Source organism: Rhinoraja longicauda, chromosome 8 (genome assembly GCF_053455715.1).
Source record: "Rhinoraja longicauda isolate Sanriku21f chromosome 8, sRhiLon1.1, whole genome shotgun sequence".
In the NCBI taxonomy this organism is placed as follows: Eukaryota; Metazoa; Chordata; class Chondrichthyes; order Rajiformes; family Arhynchobatidae; genus Rhinoraja; species Rhinoraja longicauda.
In genome coordinates this window covers 67,028,572-67,055,839 of record NC_135960.1, presented here as the reverse complement: position 1 = coordinate 67,055,839, position 27,268 = coordinate 67,028,572, and the positions used below count along the sequence as shown (strand labels likewise).

Here is a 27,268-nt window from a genome sequence, read left to right as displayed (position 1 = left end):
GCATCCTGTCCGGCAACATCACAGTCTGGTTTGGGAACAGCTCTGCCCAGGAAAGGAAGGCCCTGAAAAGAGTAGTGCGTTCGGCAGAATGTACCATGGAAACTACACTCGCCCCCTTGCAGGACCTATACATCAGGAGGTGCAGATCAAGAGCAAGCAAGATTATGAGGGACCCCTGCCACCCCAGCAACGGACTGTTCCAGCTGCTACAGTCAGGCAAACGCCTCCGCTGTCACGCTGTGAAAACGGAGAGGATGAGACGGAGTTTCTTCCCACAGGCCATCAGGACTGTTAACTATTATAACTCCAGGGACTAAATTTTCTTTTCTGTATTAATTTTAATTTATATGCTGTAATTGTAATTTTTTTTTGCACGATCCGCAGGCATTGCCACTTTCATTTCACTGCACATCGTGTATGTGTATGTGACAAATAGGCTTGACTTGACTTGACTTGATCTGCCTGCACTCGGGTGATATAAAACCCCCTTGAATCCGACTGTAGTATTTGTTTCCATTGCCACTCTCTTTAAAGAAAACTCAACATAAAACTAAACCTTGCCCTGCACTTTAAACTTTCTTCTTTTTACCTTAAAGTTGTTCCCTCTATTATTTGACATCTATACCATGGGAAAGAAATTCTGTTTATCTTAATTGCCTCATAATTTTATAAACTTCTATTGGGTTTCCCCTCTGCCGCTCCAGGGAAAACAATCCAGGTTTGTCCAACCTCTTCATATTATTAATAGCCTCTAATTCAGGTAGTATATTGGCAAACCTCTTCTGCACCCATATCCAAACCCTCCACATCTTTCCTGTGATGGTACAAAATTGGGTGGCATGGTGGCGCAGCGGTAGAGTTGCTGCCTTACAGCGAATGCAGCGCCGGAGACTCGGGTTCGATCCTGACTACGGGCGCCGTCTGTACGGAGTTTATACGTTCTCCCCGTGACCTGCGTGGGTTTTCTCCGAGCTCTTCGGTTTCCTCCCACACTCCAAAGACGTACAGGTATGTAGGTTAATTGGCTGGGTAAATGTAAAAATTGTCCCTAGTGTGTGTAGGATAGTGTTAATGTGCGGGGATCGCTGGGTGGCGCGGACTCAGTGGGCCGAAGGGCCTGTATCTCTCTTTAAAAAAAACAAAAAAAAACTGCACACAATATTCCTATAAGAAAATAACTGCAGATGCTGGTACAAATCGATTTATTCACAAAATGCTGGAGTAACTCAGCAGGTCAGGCAGGATCTCGGGAGAGAAGCAAGGAAGGTTAGGTCATATACCTAATGTGTTAGGTCAGGTCATATTCCTAATATGACCTAACCAAAGTTTTATAAAGCTGCAATATGAGTTCCTGATTCTTGTGCTCCGTGGTCTGTCTGATTGAAGGCAAGTACATCATGCCCCTTCTTTACCATTCCATTGATTGGTGTCACCTCTTTTGGGGGCCCATGGACATGGACCCCTCAATCCCTCTGTACGGCAATGCTGTTCCAGGTCCTGTGATTAATTGCTTCCCCTTTTGCAGTTAACCTCCTAACGTGCAACATCTCACACTTTCCCCAGCTTAAACTCCATCTCCCATTTCTCTTGCCATATCATTAACTAATTTATATTTTTCTGCATCCTTTGACTGCCCATTCTCTTCCAAATGCGACTTAAATCCTATCCCTAAGAATCCCCTTCCTTATCACTGATGTGAAGTTCACTTGCCAATAAATTCATGTCAAATCCACCTTTCCCTTTTTAATAAAGGTAAAATATCGTTTACCTCTCCCTCGTTATCCTCTTGTTTTTAACATTTGTATAAAATACCTTGGGAGTCTCTTTTATCCTACATGCCAAGTGTTTTTATGTTCCTTGGAGCTCCTAATTCCCTGTTTTAGTCCTTTTCCGCTCATTTTATTTTCTTCTCAGGCCCTGACTGATTTCATCTTTGTAAATGTAATGGAGATTGAACCAGTGTAGCATCATCCTTGTTCACTTGGTTAAACGTGTTCATGTTATGGAGTTCTCTTTTTCTATATATCAAAACTATAGCTATGGGAACCCATGTGGGAACCCTCATGCCCCCACGTTCATGCAATATGTAGAACAGTCCTTGTTTAATTTCTACCACAGGCCTTTTCCTTCATCTCTTTACTCCATTACATCGTCAAGAATGCCATTGTCATGATAGAAACGGACCTTTTGTTCCAACTCGTCCATGACAACCATGATGCCCCATCTAAGCTGGCCCCATTTGGCTGCCTTTGGCTCATTTACCTCTAAACTTTTCTTTTCTGTGCCTTTTAAATGCTGTTTCAGACCTTCCTCAACTACCTCCTCCTGCAGCTTTTTCCATCTACCCACTACCCTCTAACTGAAAAACCTGCTCCTTGGGTTATTAAATATCACCCGTCTCACCTTAAAGCTTTGTTTTCTGGTTCTTGGTTCCCTACATTTTGTAAAAGATTATGCATTCACACATTACTATTCCCCATGATTTTTGTACACGTCCATAAGATCATACCTCAGCTTATAGTGCACCAAGTAATAAAGTCCTGGCCTGTCCAACCTCAGGCCCTCAAATCCTATCAGCATTCCTTGTAAATCTCAGCACCCTTTCCACCTTAATGACATCCTTTCTTTTGTAGGGTGACCAAAAGTGAATACAGTACTTTGAAGTGCTGCCTCCCCAATATCTTGTACAACTATAACATAACGTCCCAACTTCTATACTCAATACCCTGACTGATGAAGGACTATGTACCAAGTGTCTCCTTTACCACTGTATCTACCTTTGACACTACTTTAGGGGAACTATGCACCTGTCCTCCTAGACCCCTCTGCTTTACAACATTCCCCAGAGCCCTGCCATTTACTGTGAGTGGCCAGCTCTGGTGTGGCTTCCCAAAATGCAAGACTTCAGGTATTCTGCTTTGACCATTCCTCAGCCCACTTGCCCAACTGATCATGGTACTTCTGTAATATTTGCTAAGTATCTTCACTTTCGACAATACCACTTGTGTATGAAGGAAGTGCAGATGCTGGGTTTAAACCGGATAGACACAAAAAGCTGGAGCAACTCAGCAGGACAGGCAGCATCTCTGGATAGAAGGAATGGGTGACGTTTTGGATCAAGACCCTTCTTCAGACTAGTTTGGGAATAGGGAAACGAGAGATATAGGCGATGATGTAGAGAGATAAAGAACAATGAATGGAAGATACAGTATGCAAAAAAGTAACAATGATAAAGGAACAGGCCCTTGTTGTTTGTTGGGTGAAACCGAGAAGCTGGTGTGACCTGGGTGGGAGATGGATAGAGAGAGAGGGAATACCGGGGTTACTTGAAGTGAGAGAAATCAAAATTCATACCACTGGGCTGTAAGCTGCCCAAACGAATTATGAGATTCTGTTCCTCCAATTTGCATTTAGCCGTACTCTGACAATGGAGGAGACCTAGGGCAGAAAGGTCAGTGTGGGAATGGTAAGGAGAATTAATGTGTTTAGCAACTTTAATGTCATCTGCAAACTTACTAATTATGGCACGTACTTTCTCATCCAAATCGTTGATATGAACCACAAACAGCAGTGGAACCAGCACACCTCTGAGGCACACCACTGGTCATCGGCCTCTCGTCTAATAAACACTTTTCCACCTATATCCTCTGCTTCCTTTCATGAAGCTAATTCTGTATCGTTTGTCGGCTCTCCCTGGATCTCACGCAATCTGACTAAGTACCAAACAATGAAACTCTTACTTGCAGCAGCAAAACATTCCTGCAGAGACAATATGCATAGATAATTTATAATAACAATTCTGTAAATTAATAACCACAACTCTCGTGCAAGAAAATATAAAAGTCCTTGGTGCAACCATTGACAGTCCGTAAGTTCATAGTTGAGGTTAGTGTTGTGTGGTGTTCAAGAGCTTGATGGTAGTTGGGTAGAAACTATTTTTGAATGTGGTGGTCATGATTCCTGTATCGCCTCCCTGATGGTAGGCATGAAATGAGAGCGTGGCAAGGATGGTGTGGTTTTTCATGTTGGCTGCCTTTTTTAAGGCAGCACCTCTTATAATTCCCTCCGATGGTGCGGAGGCCAGTAGACTTAGAAATCTGTGATGGATCGGGGCAATGTTTACCACTTTCAATCATTTATTTAATTGCTGGGTGTGCAAGCTGCTGAACCAGCCGTGATGCAACCCATCAGTATGCTCGCAACCACGCATCTGTAGCATTCAAAGGGATATTTGTTAACATAGAATTCAAGTTTCACCGTCTTTAGTTTAGTTTAGTTTCGAGATACAGCGTGGATACAGGCCCTTCGGCCCACCGAGTCTGCACTGACCAGTGATCCCCGCACACTAACACTACCCTACCCACACTAAGGACAATTTTTACATTTATACCAAGCCAATGAATCTACAAATCTGAATGTCAGGATTGTGGGAAGAAACCAGAGTTCTCAGAGAAAACCCCACGCAGGTCATGGGGAGAACGTACAAACTCCATACAGACAGCACCCGCAATCAGGATCGCACACTGGTCTCTGGTGCTGTAAGGCAGCAACTCTACCGCTGTACCACCTTGCCGCCCTTTATTGTCTATTTCCACTTCACTCTCACTTTTGTGTGGTCCATCTCTGATTCTTTTCTTTACTGTATTTCAGGGGATTAGGTAACTTGGATTACAAGTGGTTCCGTTACATCTTTTCTGATGATAACACTTTCCACATCAGTGAGTTCTTCAGCGTGGCCTCTCCTCCGCAATTGTTGACAGAGCTCTCAGCCATTTGTCCCATTTCTTACCTCTGCACCCATCCACTAAACACTCTTTGCTTTGCACTCTTGTTTGCTTATTTTATTTAAATTTAATCAATTTATGTCACATTTAGTTTAGCGATACAATGCGGAAATAGGCCCTTCGGCACACCAAGTCTGCACCAACCTGTGATCCCCGCATACTGGCACTATCCTACACGCACCAGGGACAATTTACAAATTACACCAAGCCAATTAACCTACAAACTTGTATGTCTTTGGATTATGGGAGAAAATGTCGTGGTTACCGGTGTTCAAAATGAAGCAGGTGACACGGAGAATTCTTCAAGAAGTTAAAAGCCTTTATTTGCAAACAACGGCTGGAACAATCAGGATGTCAACCATCTGACTGCCCACTTAGTACACCGGGCAGCCTATTTTTATAGGATTTTTCTAAACCTTATCTTCTTTACATTACCTCATACCCACACTCCTTTCTTCAGTCATTCATTTCTTTGTAGTCACCCGTCTGTCCCGCCACCATTAAATCCCATTTAGTAATATATCCTTATCTCAATGCTCACATCCCTTCATACTTCGCCTCCCTTATTTCCTGCTAGTCCATCCCTCACATCCATCCATCCATCACCCCAAGGTCTATGTCTTTCCTTATCTCTTCTCTTGCCACCATTAAATCCTACTCATTGATGAATGTCTGCATCTCTTCACATTCTGCCACCCTTACCGTCTAGGCTAAAGCAAAGGTACAGGCTAAAGCAAAGGAGTGTTATGTTACAGACACGTGTCAAGGGTAAGGAATATCTAGAGCGCCTTAATTAGTTACAGAGAGGCGCCTAATGCCTAAGTAGTTACAAACCTTAAACAACAATGTATAAAATAATACCGTAACAATGTCTAATGTATAAAATAATATCGTATGGAATAATATCGTATTATCTCCCATTAAAAACTGGATATTCCGGACAGAACCCGCGCAGGTCACGGGGAGAATGTACAAACTCCGTACAGACAGCACCCGTAGTCAGGATCAAACCTGGGTCTCTGGTGCAGTAAGGCAGCACATCTACCGCTGCGACACCGTCCCGTCCACTTGACAAAGAGTTTAAAGATTACATTTCCAATCAGTTATGAATCACTTTGCAATTTGTTATTAATAAACAGAAAATCAGGAGATGCAATTGAGGGGAAAATTAACAACTTGTTTTAAAATTGACTGATCATTTGGGAATTAGTGTATGTAAGAACCTAAAAATGAACACGTGAGAAAAGACGATAGTGGTCTGCCATCCTGTCCTGAAGTTGCTCTGCACGTAAAGTTATAGAGCATGGAAATTGGACAGTAAATATTGCTCATGTCCATCACCGGTGCTGACCTCCACACCATCAGAGGGATCTATCTCTTGAAGACGCTGCCTCCAAAGGGCAGCCAATATGAAACACCCCATTGTGACGGTGTTGGCCATAAAATATCCAATTATACCAATATCAGTTTCTCGCATCTGACCCATAGCCTTTGATACCATGGCACTTTATTCTAATATCTAAATATTAACATGTTGTGATTACTTGCCCCACCCCCCCTCGATGTCTGTTTCAGCTTTCAACCAATTCTTCCTCCTATTCCAAGTCTCCTAACCATTCCTTTATGTTGACACTACAGGAACTGTAACTTTTTGGGGTGTGGGCTTATTGCCAAAAGCCATGGTTCCAGTTCCTGGAGTAAGAGTAAACATAATAAGGTCACACAAGGACTCCCAGATGACTCAATAAGTAAAGTTGAATGATGCAAACAACTGTAAAAGTACCAGATCAAATATGTGGACAGTGGTGAGTGAGCCAATGTCTGCCTGAACATGCCATGATTATCATTTGTACTCACTGACAGCTCCTCCATGGTGGTGTAATGGCTTCTCTGGTATATTACTGAATCCCACTCTCCAGGTTTGTATTTTTTAAATGACTCATGACATGATTTGCCAAAATCAAAAACTATTCTGGAGTAAGTCAAATTTTAATTTAATGTGATTGCCATGTTGCATTTTGGTATTTATCTTACAATAATCTAATATACGCACCAAGAATCTGAAGTTCAAGTTGTACAAGTTTTTTTTGTTGTTACAGTTTTTGGATCAAGTCTTTTAATAATTCTTAAGTCCCAGGATATGAAATACTGGGTCCTTTCAAAACATTCATTTTGATACATAGTCTTAAGGATCTTTTCTATGATGTACACGTTTAGAATCATTTCACAAAAATTTGTTCATCACCTTTTTTTACTTACTTTTGTCTGCAGGAGCCGGAAGAAATAAACCCAGATGACGAAACAGAAGATACCATTGAGGATGAGGTGGAAGATGATCTTGGAGTTGTTGAAGAACAGCGCAGTGTGATTCTACACTTGTTATCTCAGCTGAAGCTGGGTATGGATTTGACACGAGTAAGTACATCGTGCGTAGCGGTAGAGTTGCTGCCTTGCAGCGCAGGAGACCCGGGTTCAATCCCGACTACGGGTGCTGTCTGTACGGAGTTTGTACGTTCTCCCCGTGACCACGTGGGTTTTCTCCGAGATCTTCGGTTTCCTCCCACACTCCAAAGACGTACAGGTATGTAGGTTAATTGGCTTGGTGTATGTGTAAATTGTCCCTAGTGTGTGTAGGATAGTGTTAATGTGCGGGGATCGCTGGTCGGTGCGGATCCGGTGGGCCGAAAGGCCTGTTTCCGTGCTCTATCTCTAAGCTAAACTAGTGTGGCAAGCATGACAACTCGGAATATTTCAAGTGCTGCAAAGATTTTTTTGGGGATGTGTGTTTTGCTTTTAGCATCACAGAATTATAAAAATAATACAGACTGCAGATGATTGAATCTGGAGAAAACGACAAACTGCTGGAAGGTACAAGACTGTAATTTCTGGAATTTAAAGCAACAAACGATCTCCTGGAGGAACTTATCAGGTCAAGCAACACCTGTGGAGAACAAGAGATGGTTGATGCCTCAAGTCAACACATTGCATAGGAACCAAGAGGGAGATTAGCGAGTCCAAAGAGGTGAGGGAGGAGTGAGACAGGCTGATAGATAGAACTAGATGAGGGAGGGATGATGATAGATGGAATGAGGGGTGGGCCGGGGGGGGGTTGGTAAACGGGTCTGGGTAACAAAGGGGAGGGATGTAATAGGTGAACCAAGCGAGAAAACCTGAATAGACTGCTGGGAGTGAGAAAGGAACGTAGGGCGTGGGTTAATCTGAAGCTGAAAAGTACAAAGTGCATAGTGCTGGGTTGTGGGCTATCTAAGTGGAATGTGAGGAGGTGGCGCTCTGGTTTGCATTTGGCCTCGCTGTTGGAGTGGAGAAGGCCACGGATGGACATGTCGTTGTGGGAATGGGAAGGGGTGCTGACCTGATGTCTAATGGAAAATCAGGATGGCCATTGTGAACAGAACTAGGTGCTCTGTAAAACAGTTGCCTCGGCTGTGCTTGGTCTCGTCATTGTAGAGGCAACAACATCACAAGCACCCAATGCAATTGAGCAGATTAAAGGAATGTACATGAATCTCTGCATCCCTGCAAACTATCTACCAATAGATACTACTGACCCATGTACTCCCACAGCTATCTTAACTACATCACCTTCCGTCCTGTCTCCTAAAAGAATGGCATCCCTCGGTTTTCTCATCTCTTTCTCATCTGTTCTCTAAGTGATGCTTTCCGCTCTAGGACCTCTGAACGGCCCTCCATTAAGATGTCGCTTCCTCTCTGCTGTACTTAATGGATCCTTTACAAGCATTTCCACCATTTTCTGTATGACTACTCCCCCCCACTCCCCTCCCCCCCCCCCCCCCCAACACCACTACCTTGATCCACAACTTTCACTCCACCTTCCTCCACATCCAACCAAGATGGTGCCAGAGTGTGGTGACTCTGCATGCTCGCCCGGTGGATGATCTATTGTCGATACAATAATCGCCCAACTCTTTAAATCTCTTTTCTACCTGTAAATTATATTCTGCACTTTGTATCTATACCTTGCTCTACCTATTGTGCTTGAGTGTGGCTTGATTGTATTTATGTACAGCATTATCTGATTTGATTGCATAACATGCAGAACAAAGGTTCACTGTACCTAAGTAATCGTGATAATAAACAATAAACTTAAACCTTTAGTGTGCAGGAAAGAACCGCAGATGCTGGTTTAAATCGAAGGTAGACACAAAATGCTGGAGTAACTCAACGGGCCAGGCAGCATCTCTGGAGAGAAGAAATGGGTGACGTTTTGGGTCGAGACCCTTCTTCAGACTGATGTCAGGGGATTGGCGGGATAAAGATAGAAGGTGGTCGGAGAATGCAGTCTTCTCCAAAGATGCTGTCCGACCCGCTGAGTTACTCCAGCTTTTTGTGTCTATCTCACATTTCTTCTATCTTGGTTACAACCCCCACCCCCTCCCACATGCACTTCCACCTGCCAAAATATCATATCATATATCATATACATACAGCCGGAAACAGGCCTTTTCGGCCCTCCAAGTCCGTGCCGCCCAGTGATCCCCGTACATTAACACTATCCTACACCCACTAGGGACAATTTTTACATTTACCCAGCCAATTAACCTACATACCTGTACGTCTTTGGAGTGTGGGAGGAAACCGAAGATCTCGGAGTAAACCCACGCAGGTCACGGGGAGAACGTACAAACTCCTTACAGTACAGCACCCGTAGTCAGGATCGAACCTGAGTCTACGGCGCTGCATTCGCTGTAAAGCAGCAACTCTACCGCTGCGCTACCGTGCCGCCCTATAATTTTCTACTTTCTATTTTCACCTCTCTTACGATGCAATACAATAGAACTTTAATCATCCCTGGTCTGCCAACAGTCACAGCACACAACAGGGTACACGAACACTTGAAATTAAAAATAAATTTTAAAGTTTTTTAAAAAGAAAGAGACAAGTGGCTGGCTGCTGTGTGCACAGCAGTTTAACCAGAACGAACGAACGAACAAACAAAGGCTTATACCATGGGCAGAGGATTCTAAACCTAAAGTGCCCTGCCCCACACCGGGGGCCCCCCTTTGTTCTCCCACCGTCCCCCACGCCAGGTCTTCCATTGTTCTTCACGGCGGTCCCCCCACTTATCATCCTTTGTCCCAACGTGTCACCTCCCCCACCTGGCTCCATTTTAATTTTAGGCTTATCATTGTCAAGTGCACTGAGGTACAGTGAAAAGCTTTGTTTTGCATGCTATCCAATCAGATCAGATAATATATAAATACATTCAAGTTAAACTCAAATACAATAGGTAGAGGAGAGGGGAAGATGCAGAGTGCAGAATATTGTTCCAGAGATATAGTCCAATGTCTGCAATGGGGTAGAGATGAATTGGACAATACCCTAGCTTTTGAAAGGACCGTTCAGAACCTGATAACAGAGGCTCCTTTATTGTCTGCCTGATGGGAGTAGGGAGAAGGAGGAATGACCAGCGTGTGGCAAGTCTTTGATTATGTTGACTGCTTTCCCGAGGCAACATGAAGTTTAGTTGGAGTTGATGGTGGGAAATCTAATCTGTGTGATGGACTGGGTTATAGCCACAACTCTGCAATTTCTTGCGGTCTTGTGCAGAGCTGTTCCTGAACCAAGCTGTGATGCAACACAACAGTATGCTTTCCATGGTGCATCACAGTTGTGGAAGTTTGGAGGTCACTGGAGACATGCCAAATTTCCTGAGTCTCCCAAGGAAGTGGAAGTGTTGGTTTGCTGATTTGGCTGTTGCTTCAACATGCTTGGTCCACAACAGATCATTTGCTACAAAATAAAACTAAAGAACTTGAAGCTCTTGACCAAACTTACGTGGCAGGGGAGAATCGGTAAAGATGGCCGATCTCCCAGGACAAGGCCGATCTCCCAGGACATTGCACTCTCCTGCGATGTCCCCAAATGCAGGACACTCGACTGGAAAATTTGTGGTGAATTTGTGGCAAAGTGACGCAGCGGTAGAGTTGCTGCCTTACACCACCAGAGTTGCTGCCTTACAGCACCAGACACCTGGGTTTGGTCCTGATTACGGGCGTTGTCTACGGAGTTTGTATGTTTTCCGGATGTCCGCATGGGTTTTCTCCGGGTGCTCTGGTTTCCTCCCACATTCCAAAGATGTGTAAGTTTATAGGTTATTTTGCCTCTGCAACTTGTCCCTAATTTGGATGCACAATCTTAAGTGTAAAGGGAGTATCGTAGGGGACTGAGAACGCATCCTTGCAGGACACTGGTGTTGAGTATTTTTTCCCCATCATCCTCCCCTCACCCGATTCTACATATCGCCTCCCTGACCCTGACTCGCCCCCCTCTCTCTCTCTCTCTCACATCTATGTACTGGCTATCTTTCCACTATACTCCCAGTCCTGACCTGCAGTCTCAACCCATAACATCATTCCTCGTCTGCTTCCACAGATCCTGCATGACTCGCTGAGTCCCTCCACCACATTTTGTGTTATTTTATAAAACAATACAGTCATGAGGGGAGGCTATTGTCCATCATGGTGCTGGCATCCTCTGCAGCAATTCTGTCCATCTCTGTCCTCTGCCCACTCCCTGTAGCCCCATTGATGTTTTTGCCAAGTATTGTTCAAATACATTTAGGAAAGCTACCATGTATCTGCTTGCTGCATCTTTTGAGACCCGTCTTATAACTTTTATTTTAGTACAATGAATTATGTTCACATGAAGTGAATTTCCTTTCCTGGTTAATGTGGTAATTAAAACATTAAGAACCACATCTCATATTCTGCTTGAGAAACCTGCAGTGTGGAAATTGTGAGCCGATTGCAGTTGGGCTCTTCGGCTGTGAGCGATTGCTAATTTCGATGGACTTTTCTGTTTTGTTCTGAAGAAAAAAGCATGTGTGACATACAGTATTCCATTCTTGAGAGCCAAGAATTGTGTGAAAAATCACATAAAAGCAGCCAAACCTCTTCATGATATTAATTCATCTGTTGCCAGAATATGTGCATAAAATTTGCAGCATTTTCACAAACCTGTAAATTGAACTAGTAATTTCACACCATGTTCTCAATCAAGTTCAAACCACAGGCTTTCAAGATCAGAAAAATGTTGCTGGCATTACTTTGCCTATCTCAAACATAATCAGTTACAGTATTCATGCACATTTGAATCTCAAATCCTTGCAGATAAGGAATTATTTGTGTTAATCGTACCAGACAACCTAGAATGGCACCTGCAGCTTCGAAAATCAGACCTGTGAATTATTTCCAGTTGATAGACACAAAAAGCTGGAGTAACTCAGCGGGACGGGCAGCAACTCTGGAGAGAAGGAATGGGTGACATTTGGGTCTCTGTCTCGAGTTGCTGCCTTTCCCGCTGAGTTACTCCAGCTTTTTGTGTCTATCTTTGGTTTAAATCTTTGGTCCAAAGACGTACAGGTATGTAGGTTAATTGACTGGGTAAATGTAAAAATTGTCCCTAGTGTCTATAGGATAGTGTTAGTGTGCGGGAATCACTGGGCGGTGCGGACTTGGTGGGCCGAAAAGGCCTGTTTCCGCGCTGTATCTGAAATATGAAGAAAAAAAAAATGAAACCAGCTTCTGCAGTTTCTTCCTGCACAATTCTTTCCAGTTGCTGAGCAATTTATTTTGCGAGAGGATCATAGAACAGTACAGCATAGGAACAAACACTTTGTCTCAGCATATCTGCACCAACCATAATGCAATTGTAATTAATCCTATCTGCCAGCCTGGTGAAGTATCTCAATCCCTCTAAGATGTTGATGTCACATCGGTTCCTCTTCCCCCCCCCCCGGCTTCCACGCCACACACAGCTTACAAGATGCACCAGCAAGCCCTTCTTCACTCACCGTCCAGGTGATAGCATTGTTGATGCAGCTCACGTTGTAGCTTGGTCACCGTGGGGTTCCCTCCCCTCTCACTAGCTGCTGTTTCTTTCTGTTGGCCATCGCTTTGGCCACTCAGCCTCTGTTCCCTCTAACACTGCCTCCTTTCCTCGTCGCTTTGTCCACTTCCGCCGCCTCCTGCTCCCATCACGTTTGTGAACTCGGCCTCTCCCCTCCTCCACCGCCTCCTCCACCTTCTCCCGTTGCTCTGTCCACTCAGCCTCTTCTTCCCCCCCACCCTCCACCGCCACCTCGTCCTCTCCCTCCCCTGGAGTTGCTGATACCTTGGAAGATGTCGGTGACTGTGGGAGAGGTGGAGGAGGAGTCTGTAGTGGTGCGGGAAACCTCACAGTGACCAAGTGCGTTCTGTTCGGTAGCGGCATCCTGAAGAATAAGAGTCCGGTCGGGGTCTACAAAGTAAGGTGTGTCAACCGGTGAAGAAGGGCTCGTTGGTGCAGACCTGCGGCTAGTTTTAAGGTGAAACGACACAAGGTGCTGGAATAATAGCAATCTGTATCAGTCTGAAGAAGGGTCCTGATGCATCTATCCTTGTTCTCCAGAGATGCTTCCTGAGTTGCTGAGTCTGTGTCCATTAGTGCATTAACCATCATCTGTAGTTCTTTGTTTCAACTACATACAACGATAATACCTTATTCGGTTATAGCGGACAATTTTCAATAAAGGACAACATTCCTCCTGCTCGATGGTCCGTTACATCGAGGGTTTATTGTATTCAAACTCACGCCCATGGGCAGAAACCAGGGGATGAACTGGTTCCCTGTTTCAAGGAAATAGCATGTGCATGTTGAGCTTATTGGACTTCTAACTTGGTTTATGAAGGACTATGCAATGAAATAAATTTAACTGATTGCGGATGATCAGCCATGATCACAATGAATGACGGTGCTTGCTCGAAGGGCCAAATGGCCTCCTCCTGCACCTATTTTCTATGTTTCTATGAAACTTTATTGCAGCTCGTAATGGCACTTCAGTGAAATGTTAGAATAAACTAATTAACCTTCCTATTCTATAATTACCTTGCGAAGTGTCATTAGTTGTCGGATATAATTTAGAAACAATTTTACCAAAATTGAATGCATATAAAGTTTGTTTTTCTGGTTCCCCTGTAGGTGGTTCTTCCAACCTTTATTCTGGAGAAACGTTCATTACTGGAGATGTATGCAGACTTTATGTCCCATCCAGATCTCTTCATTGGTATCACAGATGGTGCAAATCCTGAAGAGAGAATGGTCCGTTTTGTCGAGTATTACCTTACCTCATTCCACGAAGGCCGTAAAGGAGCTGTGGCTAAGAAACCATACAATCCAATTATTGGTGAAACATTTCATTGCTCATGGAATGTACCGAGAAACACGAGTGGTAAATCATGTGGTAGCTCATCGCAGAATTGCTGGCAAACGACAGAGTGCTCTGGTGGTTCGGAGGGAAGAGGCCAAGCAGACTATCTTTTAAGATTTGTGTCAGAACAGGTGTCTCATCATCCACCTGTATCAGGATTTTATGTAGAGTGTGAAGAGAAAAACATGTGTGCAAACACTCATGTATGGACAAAGAGCAAGTTCATGGGCATGTCTATTGGAGTTGTAATGATTGGCGAAGGTAAGATGCATTGTTTCTGTCTCAAAGTAAGAAATGCGACAAAATGTTTCTTATTAAATTGGGTATCAGTTATGAAATGACAAATTTACAAGAGCTGGGTTACTGACAAAAATAGAAATTAAATTTCATTTTCACGTGACATCGGTAATACCATGAGCAGATGCTAATATAATAGTTCTAAGCTCTATAATTTGAGACACTTGAACGGAAGCTAGAATTGGCTTCATGTGTTAAGACCCAAAAACACCGTGGCTATAATGCTATTAATGCTTCTGAGGCCGATGATCTATAAGAAAACCTCAAGGGGAAAAAATGTGATGTGTCATGATAAGGTCAAGATCCTTTTCATAACTTCTGCTCTCTGTCAAGAGAAAACCTTATGATTCAAAAGGTTAACAAAATTGTGAAGACTTATTAGACAGTGAATGGGAAATGGCAAGCTACTTCCATAAATTGCTGTCTATAACTCAGCAGTTGTACCAAAATGATCTCATCCGAGAGGACACGTGCCCTTTCTGCGAATTGATGTTCACTCGCATTGGTGAAAAGGACTAAAGAGGAATGAAGTTATGCTTCATTGAGACAATCCTGGTGAAATAATTTGGGTTCTTAATTTTATGCTCAGGCCGGCAGTGTTGTGGTCTGTTATCATGTTTCACATAATATTTAAACATTAGGCAAAAAATGTACTTGCCTTTTGCTGAAGCTTTAATAGAAAACTGCTACTAACATTATCTTTGGGGTTCAAATGCCAAAGTCTGTGACCTTTCCAGAATTGGTAGATTGGGAATTCAATAATTATTTCTAAAATTATTTTAATACTTTAAGTCTTACTTCCTAATTAGCTCCACGAATCATTAATCAATGGTGCCATTGCTACAATATTATGAGCGTTTGATTTTGGACGCCACTTTTCTTGCAGCTCAGTACAGAGCCATTGCATGAAATAAGTGATTTAGTGAAAACCCAAAGAGTTTACTGTTCACTAACATTGATAGAAAGAGTCCTTTCAGATGTTTTGAAGTTCTTGTTTTCTGAAATATTTTGTTATAGAATTAAAGGACGTTCCTTTAGAAGGAGATGAGGGTGAATTTGTTTAGTCAGAGGTCTGGTGAATCTGTGGAATTCTTTGCCACAGCAGGCTGAAAAGGCCAAGTCACTGGATATTTTTAAGGCAGAGATAGATAGATTCTTGATCAGTACAGGTGTCGGGGGTTGTGGGGAGAAGGCAGGAGAATGGGGTTAGGAGGAGACATAGATCAACCATGATTGAATGGCGGAGTAGACTTGATGGGCCGAATAGCCTAATTCTGCTCCTATCACTTATGACCTGATATCTTCTAAGGAGTTTGTAGGTCAGGAAACCAATCACCCTGAGATCACTGATTGTTTGGAAAATCTGTGTTCATTCAAATCCCAAAGTGGCGGTGTTGGGACTGTGGATTTCTTTCCTTTTTCTCATGGCAGTTCCATTTAAAGTTCTGTGGAATGCAATTATATAGTAACCACTTAGAAAGATGTGGAGGCCAAATCATTGAGTATTATTAAGGTGGGGATTGACAGGGTGTCAACAGTTATGGGGAGAAGACAGGAGAATGGAGTTGAGTGGGAATGATAGATCAGCCATGAATGACAGAGTAGACTCGATGTACTGAATGGCCTACATTTGCTTCTAAGACATGAACTTATGAAAGGAAAATTAGACCATGGAGGTAAAGTTATTTAACTTTGGTTGACTTGGAATATCATAAATGTCTACAGAATGTAGGATAAATATTTTTGTTGCACTATATTTTTCTGCAACAGATATACTTATCCTATATTCCTCAACAGATATTTATTCATGAAAAATACCTGATCCATCTAATAACTCCACTCTTCTGAGCATATCGGTAAGCTTTTCATTCAGTGGTTCATAAAATTCTGTATGCATCTTTACAATGACACGACATGTAAGAAACTGGAAATTACAGCAAAGTTCCCACCAGCCGTATGGGCCAAATGCAAAGTCAGGAAAAGGAAAAGGTGGTGACACCTGCTTCATGATAGACCAAGCGAGGTGCTCGGACATGGCAATCTTGTCTTGTCTTCATGTTTCCCTGGCCTGAAATGTCTGGCTGGCAGTTGTGTTGACTGTTCTACTTACTGAGGGAGATCACTGCTGTCATCCTGGCTGCAGTTTACATTCCACCTCGGGCAGATATCAAGTTAGCACTTGACAAATTGAGCACCGTGATCAATAAGCATCTTATGAGGTGTGGCCTCAAGAAGGCTGTATCTATCAAGAATCCCACACCATCCGGGCATCCCCTCTTCACTGTTACCATTGGAGCGATTGGGCTTGTATACACTGGAATTTAGAAGGATGAGAGGGGATCTTATTGAAACATATAAGATAATTAGGGGACTGGACACATTAGAGGCAGGAAACATGTTCCCAATGTTGGGGGAGTCCAGAACAAGGGGCCACAGTTTAAGAATAAGGGGTAGGCCATTTAGAACGGAGATGAGGAAGAACTTTTTCAGTCAGAGAGTGGTGAAGGTGTGGAATTCTCTGCCTCAGAAGGCAGTGGAGGCCAGTTCGTTGGATGCTTTCAAGAGAGAGCTGGATAGAGCTCTTAAGGATAGTGGAGTGAGGGGGTATGGGGAGAAGGCAGGAACGGGGTACTGATTGAGAGTGATCAGCCATGATCGCATTGAATGGCAGTGCTGGCTCGAAGGGCTGAATGGCCTACTCCTGCACCTATTGTCTATTGACAGGAGATACAGAAACCTGAAGTCTTGCACCATCAGGTTTAGGAACAGCTGTTTTTCTACAACAAGGTTTATTGGATGAAACCATCAGGTTCTTGAACAAACTTGAAGAACCCTAATCTTACCTCATCAATGCAACAACAGACTTGCACTGCTATGGACTTGTTTTCTAACTGTGTTTTGCACTAATGTCTTGTTTTTGCACAGCCTTTACTTGCTTCATTGTCTTGTACAACATGTCTGGTGCATTGTGGGAGACCCTATGCCCGTCATAATGCTGCAAGATGTTCATCATACTTGTACATTGCCATACTTTTCATCTGTCAGTAAACTAAATTTGAAGGTGAATGATTATCCCCATTCCAAATGATTTGATCATAAACCACTTTCCCCCACATAGTATGTGAGGTGCAACAAGAAATGACCTGTTCTATTCTAGTTTATTCACAAAATGCTGGAGTAACTCAGCAGGTCAGGCAGCATCTCAGGAAGAAGGAATGGGCGATGTTTCGGGTCGAGACCCTTCTTCAGACGTCTGAAGAAGGGTCTCGACCCGAAACGTCACCCATTCCTTCTCTCCTGAGATGCTGCCTGACCTGCTGAATTACTCCAGCATTTTGTGAATAAATACCTTCGATTTGTACCAGCATCTGCAGTTATTTTCTTATATACATGTTCTATTCTAGTGGTTGCCTCCTTGTAGGCTTGCTTATCGAGTTAAATATGTGAATGCTGCATGGTCTTTGTCTTTTGATCTTGGCTGAGCCAGATGAATTTGTTTCAAATGGAATTGTCTCCAAGCAAAGAATAATTAAATGATCCACTAAATTACATTATCTGGTGACTTCAGATAGAAAACATTGTAGTAAAACTATTTGAAGATGGAGTTTCCTTTCAGCCTCCACCATAATTCTCCATTCCAACGACGAACATTGAATACTGTTTGTATGATCGCAGCTCCTTCTAAACAAATTACCACTACCCGACTGCTCCCCTGCCCTTTTGGGACTCCTCCCCGTTTGAAGATACGGAGGTAAATACCCTGTGTTAAACTTAGAGTTGATTATATTTAGTATTTTTAAGTTACCTTGCACAGCTTCAGGTGTACTGTAAATTAAACAGTCCTTTTACCGAATGGGCTGCAAATGGCCTTGGATTTAAGATCTTTAATTTGAAAGGCATGATTATTATATATATTTAGTCTGAACTTAAATTCTGCTGATGAAGCATGCTACATAGACAATAGACAACAGACAATAGGTGCCTCTAACGTTTCCTGCCCCTAACGTGTCCAACCCCTTAATAATCTTATATGTTTCGATAAGATCCCCTCTCATCCTTCTAAATTCCAGTGTATACAAGCCTAGTCGCTCTAGTCTTTCAACATATGACAGTCTCGCCATTCCGGGAATTAACCTAGTAAACCTACGCTGCACGCCCTCCTTCCTAAAATTTGGAGACCAAAACTGCACACAGTACTCCAGGTGCGGTCTCACTAGGGCCCTGTACAACTGCAGAAGGACCTCTTTGCTCCTATACATGATACATGTTAGAATGAATGTGTATCAGTGAGATAATCCTCCATTCTTTATTTAGTTCCTTCCCTCTGTCATGGATTGCCTGCTATTTCAAATTCTCCATTCCTGACTGAAATGTGGCTCGAGAGCTCAACTGCATTTTTACCTTTACAGTTTCTTTGTTCGTCCTCTGATTAAACAGTATGCTGGCTTTCATTGGAAATGGGTTTGAATAGAACAGCAAAAATGCTTGCTGCAGTTGTGCAGTGCTTTAGTGAGACCCCTACGTGGAGTTTGTGTACAGTTTTGGTCTGTGTGCTTGGCAGGATGTTCGTGTTATAAAAGGAATGTAGCATTCGACTGGTTCCTGAGATGGCTGGTCTAACATACGAGGAGATACTGGGTAAGTCAGGGCTGTGTCCACAGGAGTAGGGAAGAATGAAAGGATCTTGGGTCGAGACAGACCTGATGCAGGGAACATGGTCCTGATGTCTTGAGAGTCCAGAACCAGCAGGCTATCTCTGAATACAGTGTACAGCATTTTAGAATCAAGATCAAAAGAAATGTCTCCACTCTGAGGGGGTGAACCTGTGGAGTTCACTACTACGGAAAGTGGAGGAGGTCATTATGTATATTGCTAGAGGACATCTATTTCTTAATGGTGAAGAGGATCAAGGAATATGTGAAGAAGGTGGATACTGAAGTGAACCTCCATGTTTATGCTAATTACTGGAGCAGTGCTGTATGGCCTATTCTGCTCGATTTTCTATGTTTCTATGTTAAAAGCTGCAAAGTAGCCCAAGGAGGTGCATTGGTAGGGCACAAGGAAAGATCCCATGATGTCAAAGCTATCTTAAAGGGCTTTGTAATTTGTATTAATGTATTGATAACCTGGGCTAACCCTGCCATAGGTTGAGGATGCATCCTTTTTCTCAGAATGTAGAATGCTATCCAAGGTGGGGAGTTGCTTTTAGATTTTTCCACTCTTCTCAATGCAGTGAATCATACTGCATGTGGTGATTGATCTATGTTATGAGTCTAGGACTTGATTTCTGGGGTAAGGTCAGGTTTCAGTCTGCACATTTCTTTAAGTCTGAAATGTTCACCCTCTTCTGGCAAGGTAATAAAGTGCATGGATCATGGCTGTCTTTCTGTCCGTTTCACATTATCAAACCAGTTTCAAAATGCTGAGAATGTCAACAGGGCATCCTAAAGCCACTTCACGCTTCTCTCACTCTCCAAAAATAAGCCAATCGAGAATTCAATGGAATAATACTCACCTGGCAATCGAGCAATACAGACCTCTCATGCGCAATCCTGTAGTGTGTTGGCCCGTGCCTTCAGTGCCATTCTTTATTCCATTTTAAAGTTGGGTTTTCGATGCTGTGAGAGTTTACTGGAATATACTTCTGTTGTTGATAAATTCGTTTTTGTTTCAGAAACTGCACCAAGAATTGGATATATTTTTTCCTCTTGATTTGAATTTTCATGTTGCACAGAATGAAGAAATTGCACACAATTGTTGATTAAGATAAATTCTCTATCCCATTCTCACGCAGACCTCTCTGACCACGGCTTCCTACACTGTTCCAGTAAAGCATAATGTTAGCCTGAGCAGCATCACCTAATCTTTCAACTGGACGCATTGCAGCCGTTAGGATTCAACATTGAATGCAACCATTTTGATAACCAGCCATTCCAAATCTTGTGCCTCTTACCCTTTCTTTTTGCTAATTTCACATTTCGTTTAACTCAAATTTACACTTCCTTCGGGTACATCTGATGCTCACAAGCCTTTGTAACGCTATTTGTGTATTTCTATCCATCCTGTTCTCTCTATCTTTAGAGTCAGAATTGCACAGCACAGGTAAAGGCCCTTTGGCTCAACTCAACTATACCAACCAAGGTGCCTTCCTGAGCCAGTTCTATTTGGCTTATGTCCCTCTATTTGCCCTATATCCCTCTATACAATTCTAATGTTTCTAAAACAACATTCCAAATAAGTGGACAAATCCACATCTGTCCACTTATCTGAAATATTGCCACATGTATCCACCTCCACCACTTGCTCCACCATCTCTTTCCAGATACCCACTGCCTTCTGTGCAGGAAAATGTTCCCTTTGAATCACTTCAAATCTTCACTTCTCACCGTAAACCCTCTTGCTATACACACCTCTACCCTATTAAAAAAAGTGTGATAATCCATCTTGTCCATGTTCCTTACGGTTTTATAAATCTTGAAGGTCACCCCTGAACCTCACATGTTCCAGGGAAAATAATCCCAGTTCAACCATCTCCTCTTCCCAGCAACATTGTTTTGAATCTTTCCTGTACCCGCTCTAACTTAATTATATTCTTCCTAGAGTGTAGTGACTCGAACTCACACTATATTCCAGGTGTAGTCTCGCTAATATCTTGTACATCTGTGAGATAATGTCCACCCCTTGCACTCAATGCCGTGACTGATGAAGGCAAACACTTCACATGCCTCCTTTGCCACTTTGTCTACTTTTTGGGGATGTACTGGTCCTTCCAGGTCAGGAACGTTCCAAGTTATGCATGTCCTGTATGTGGGATCATTTGTTCATGAGACCAGCGGGATGGATTTGCCAACCAGGCATCTTCTACCATGTCGGAGTTTGGTTTGGGTTGTGTTTCCTATTTGCAAACAGTTTGTGTTATGAACAGTTCTCGGGGATGGATCCTCGCCATAACCTGGGGAGGACCTTGTGTAAAAAAAACTGCTGGAAATATTCAGCATATCAGGCAGCATCTGCAGAGGGAAATAGATAGAAGATGTTTTGGATTGGTACCCTTCTTCAGACTGAAGAAGGGTCCTGATCTGAGACATCATCTATCCATTCTCTCTATAGATGCGACTTGGTCAGGCTGAGCTCCACCAGGATTTTTTTGCTGTAGACTTCAGCAATGGCAGTTTTATGTGTCTCAAACCTGTACGTACTAAGCCCCTTTATTCTATAGCACCTCAGGGTGCTTTTATTCACTGTATATGCCCTGGTTTAATTTCCCAAAAAGCATAATTTTGCACGAGTTAAATTCCATCTGCCATTCCTTTTTCCACCTTTGCATTTGATCTAGATCATGTTGTAACCTTGGTAACTTCTTCACGGTCCACCATACCATCAATTTTGGTGTCAGCACAAGGTTACTAATCATGCCACCTATTTCTTCATCCGAATTTTCAATTTTGTATATCATTGGCTAGCTTGCCCTGGATTCCATGTTATGCAGCCTTCTGGGCCAGCCTGCCACGCAGGGTCTTGTCAAAGGTTTGCTGAAGTCCATGTAAACAAAGTCTTTTATCTCTCTCATCAATCATCTTGGTTACCTCCTCAAAAAAACACACTCATAGATCCTGCCTCTTAGAATCTCCTCTCGTAGCATTCCCACCACTGATGGAAAGTTCACAAGTCTGTTGTTCCCTGTGTTTTCCGTGCAGCCCTTCTTAGGTAACAGCACAACGTTAGGCACATTCCAGTTATTTGATACCTCGCACGTGTCTAAGGAAAATCAAGAAGATTTCTGCCGAGCCACCTGCAGTTTGCTGCATTCTCTCCTCAAAGTCCAGGGATGCACTTGGTCAGGCCCCAGGGATTTATTCACCTTTTTTGTGCCTCAAGACTGCCATCACCTCATGTCGTTATATTATCAGTATACCTCGGGAATCATTATTCTCTTCCGTGAATACCTTAGCTTCCATGATCTCCTACACAGTAAATACAGGTGAAGTATTGATTTCAGACTTTGCCCATCTCTTGTGGCTTCACCCATATTCAACCAAAGAGATTCTTCTGGGACATATTCTCTGCATGGTTACTCTTGCTATTAATATGCATGAATCACTTGAGATTCCCCTTGACCTTTATCTGCCAAGGTATCTCATGTTCCCTTTTATCCTCATGATTTCTTTCTTTGCTGTACTACTGCATCCCTCAGAGTCGAGGTTTGCTTGTTCCCAGCTGCCTTTACCTGACTTATGGCCCCTTTTTTCCTGACCACAGCCTCAGTGTCCCTTGGTAGTCTGGGTTCCCTAAGATTGCCAGGCGTGCCCTTCATTCTAACTGGAACATGCTGGCCCTGAGCTCTCCCTCTCTCGCTTTCAAAAGCCTCCCACTTGCTCTATGTTCCTTTACCTGCTAACAGCCTCTCCTTTTGCAACTTTCCCATCTAATTCCACCAAAATTAGCCTTGCCCCAATTTAGGATTAGTTTCAGTTTTAACAAAGCTATCAATTTGAAGAGTTATTTCGAGTATTTTTTTCCACTATACCCGAGTAATTCAAGAATGTTTTTGTTACTTTGTATTTTAACGGGTTCTTTCGGATAGAAACAGTTGTTGATGAATATCCATTTATCATTTAGGTCTTCTGTGTCTCTTGGACCACGGAGAGGAGTACACCTTTACCCTTCCTTGTGCCTACGCTCGATCTATCTTAACCGTTCCTTGGTTAGAGCTAGGAGGGAAAGTCAATGTCAACTGTGCAAAGACTGGTTACTCTGCCGCTATAACATTTCACACAAAGCCGTTTTATGGTGGAAAACTTCACAGGTACAGTTATTCCTGCTTACAGGCATCAGTGGTCGTAATGGTAACATTAACACTTGAACTTTGAATCCTGTAGGTTAGTAAAAAATTGTGTGGTGGAAAAAGTGGGGGAGAGAGCAAAAAGGGAGCTGCTGGAGAAACTCAGCAGGTCAGGCAGCATCTGTGAGGGAATGGCAGATGCTGCCTGATCCACTGAGTTCCCTCAGCCTCTGTCCTTTTGCCATAGATTCCGACATCTGTAATTTCTTGTGCCTTCAGAGATGGCGTTACTGAGTCAGCATACTTAATTGACAGAAAAGAATACAGTGCTGGAGTAACTTGGGCAGCATTTCTGGAGGATATGAATTGGCAACATTTTGGGGCAGGACCCAGCTTCAGATTGATTGTAGTAGGGGTAAGAAAGCTGGAAGAGAGGTGGGGGCAGGAAAAAGCCTGGCAAGATGGGGAGATGCAGGAGAGGAGTACACCTACACCCTTCCTTGCGCCGATGCTCGATTGGCAGATGGTTGGACAAAGGTCACACACAGATGAAAAGACAGAAGATAAGGAGCGAAGAGGCATGAAATGTAAAGCCAGAGGAAGGAGCATAGGTGGAAGCAGACGAGGTTGGGGAAGGTGAAAGGGAAGCGGGATCGTGGGAAAAGGGGGGGTACATGCAAACGGGGCACATAGAAGAGAGGAGATGTAATAGGGAAAGAGGGGTGGTGTTTGTTGGAAAGTTACCTAAAATTGGAGAATTGATTGTTCATACCTTTGGGTTGTAAACTGCCCAAATGAGGTGCATTTCCTCCAGTTTGCATGTGACCTCACTGGCAATGGAGGAGGCCAAGAGTTAGTATGAGACTGTTAGCTAATCTTTTAAACTTCCCTTCCCAATCCCATACTGACCTATCCAAAGGCCTCATCATATCTGCCTCCACCACCATCCCCAGTAGCACGCACATGCCTCACAAATCTCCGCCAACTTTGCCCCTCTCACCTGAAACCTCTACCTTCATGTATTTGATATATTCATCCTAGAACAATAGACAATAGACAATAGGTGCAGGAGTAGGCCATTCAGCCCTTCGAGCCAGCACCGCCATTCAATGCGATCATGGCTGATCATTCTCAATCAGTACCCCGTTCCTGCCTTCTCCCCATACCCCCTCACTCCGCTATCCTTAAGAGCTCTATCCAGCTCTCTCTTGAAAGCATCCAACGAACTGGCCTCCACTGCCTTCTGAGGCAGAGAATTCCACACCTTCACCAGTCTCTGACTGAAAAAGTTCTTCCTCATCTCCGTTCTAAATGGCCTACCCCTTATTCTTAAACTGTGGCCCCTTGTTCTGGACAAGTTTTAGTTCAGTTTTATTTTAGTTTATTGTCACGTGTACTGAGGTCCAGTGAAAAGCTTTTGTTGCGCTAACCAGTCAGCGGAAAGACTGGTTAGCCATGATTACAATTGAGCCATCCACAAAGGTTCTAATTTATAGGTTTATCCTATATACCCCTCATAATCCTATCTATACCCCTCATAATTTTATATACCTTCTACAAGGTCTCCCCTCAACGTCTGGTATTCCAGGGAAAACAATCTAAGTATGGCCAAACCTCTCCATGTTACTAATACCCTCTAATTTGGGCATAATTCTGGTAAACCTCCTCTGCACCCCTTCCAGAGCCTTCACATCTTTCCTGTAATGGGGTGAAGAGAATTGCCTTCTCTCCTCCAAATGCAGCCTAAGCGAAGTTCTATAAAACTACATTGTGACTCCCTGACTCTAATGAAATTGCCTATGAATACAAGCATACAGGGTCTTATGGACTGGACCCCACGATCCCTCTTTACATCGATGATGTTATACAGGGCTTGCCATTAATTTTTATTTTCCCTAAGCAGACGTTCAGGGTATTCAATTGTGCGTTTAATTGTTATTTCCAAATATGTTGGTTTATTTTTGCGTTAGAGTCAGAGAATCATAGAGCCGTTCAGCATGGAAGCAGATACATTCCCACATTCCCATTCTTACCCAGATTCTACCACTCACTTGCACTTTAGGGAAATGAAATTACCAACCATATACTGTAGTTCTTTGGTTACGGGGGAAACCAGAGTACCTGGAAGAAACGCACAGTCTCGGGGAGAATGGCCTAACTCCACACAGGTATTTATTCACAAAATGCTGGAGTAACTCAGCATGTCAGGCAGCATCTCGGGAGAGAAGGAATGGGCGACGTTTCGGGTCGAGACCCTTCTTCAGTCTGAAGAAGGGTCTCGACCCGAAACGTCGCCCATTCCTTCTCTCCCGAGATGCTGCCTGACCTGCTGAGTTACTCCAGCATTTTGTGAATAAATACCTTCGATTTGTACCAGCATCTGCAGTTATTTTCTTATAACTCCACACAGGCATCACTGGGGGTCAGGATTGATCTGGGCTCCCAGAACTTCAAGGCAGCAGTTCTCCAAGATGAGCCACTGTGCCACATTCACAGCACATTGGACGAAGCTGGGACTGACATTGATTTTTGAATGTAAATCTGTGTCATGGCATAATGATGTGATGTGGTCATTTCACCTTCCTCCTCCAGGGTCACTGCTGAAGTGAAGCATCATGCAACAAACACAGTGGTGTGCAGAGTGCAGGGTGAATGGAACGGGGTGCTTGAATTCACTTACAGCAATGGAGAAACTAGAGTCATCGATGTAACTAAACTTCCTGTCACCAGAAAGCGAGTGCGACCGACTGGAAAACAAGGCCCATTTGAATCCAGGTAAAGAAAGTCATTTTGTGGTTTTCAGAACAGTGATTTCAGGAACTACAATGTTATCAATGGAAATCATTGATCATCGATAAATCCAGCTGTAGCATGCACCAATCCTTGCAAAAGGTATTGGCACACCCAAGGCAAATAGACTTCACACTTTAAATTTATGTGCACTGTTTAATACAAAACTTTCAAATCTTTATCATCTGCCTTGAGTTTTTCAGGACTGATTTTACCTTCTTGTCCAGCAGTTATGAGCAGCAGTAATTACTGGGAATGGTGACACTTTGGAGATGGGCCAGATCTTATTTGGCTCTGCTACAGTTTCTTGTCGAAGATGTTGATCACCACATGAGCTTTATTGTCCGATCTGGGTTAGTTATTCCACTTCAGTGTAAGTTCCTCGGGTATCCACACTGCTGAACCCAGCTACTTTCTCATCAATCGCACGCACACCATTTTGCCAGATAAGCATAAAACATATAAAGCATGTCAAAGAAAATGCAATACTTTCAATGTATTCATAGAACCAGAATATTCAAGAGACTTGGGGCATTGGATCTTGTGTCCACCCCGGCCAATCCCATTGTCCAGCTTTTTGGTCATGGCTTCGTAACTTGCAGCTGTTTCAGGCTCCTCACCTGTACTTTCATTTAGACTTCACAGTCCCTGTCAGATGAAAACAATTTTTTTCAACCATCCTCTTTCTGCCACTTATTACCCTTCTCCATCAACATTTCTGTGCCTTAGTTATGGACCACTCCACTACAAGTAGAATTTTGGCCTTTGTCCTGGCCGCTGTCTCTTCTAGCTTTCTTTTCCCCCTACAATCAGTCTGAAGAAGGGTCCCAATCCCATCCATGTTCTCCCGGGACGCTGACTGATGTGCTGAGTTGCTCGAACACTTTTTTGCAAACCAACATCTGCAGTTTTTTGTTTCTGCAAGTATTTCCTGTTCATTACAGACTCAAATAATGTCATGCATATAAAATAAGACTCTCCTTGGTTTCCTTTGTTGCTAAAGAAAATAAATCACTTTCACCAATGGGTTTTTTTCCTGACAAAAATTCGTAAATCTTCAGTGCACTCTCACAAGTGTCATTAGAGTGGTACAATGTGGAAACAGGCCTTTCGGCCCAACTTGCCCACACCGATCAACATGTCCCATCTACACTAGTCCCACTTGCCTGTGTTTGGCCCATATCCCTCTAAACATGTCCTATCCATGTGCCTATTTCATTGTTGCTTAAAAGTTAGAATAGTCCCTGCCTCAACTTCCTCCTCTGGCAGCTCATTTCATACAACCACCATCCTTTGTGTAAACATTTGCCCCCCAGGTTCCTGTAAACCCCCCCCCACATTAAACCTATGTTCTCTGGTTCTCGAATCCCCTACTCTGGGCAAGAG

The 27,268-nt window shown here is 43.3% G+C and overlaps 1 protein-coding gene across 3 annotated transcripts in view; it reads left to right on the top strand.

The window, feature by feature from the left end:
- The window catches only part of osbpl11 (oxysterol binding protein-like 11), a 92,602-nt gene that overhangs the window by 57,921 nt on the left and 7,413 nt on the right, over positions 1–27,268 (top strand). For all 3 annotated transcript variants that reach the window (XM_078404169.1, XM_078404168.1, XM_078404170.1), the window contains 4 exons: positions 7,056–7,199; positions 13,785–14,274; positions 22,930–23,116; positions 25,685–25,867. In XM_078404169.1, coding sequence (XP_078260295.1) covers positions 7,056–7,199; positions 13,785–14,274; positions 22,930–23,116; positions 25,685–25,867 — 1,004 coding nt within the window. The remainder of the gene's footprint in view (positions 1–7,055; positions 7,200–13,784; positions 14,275–22,929; positions 23,117–25,684; positions 25,868–27,268) is intronic.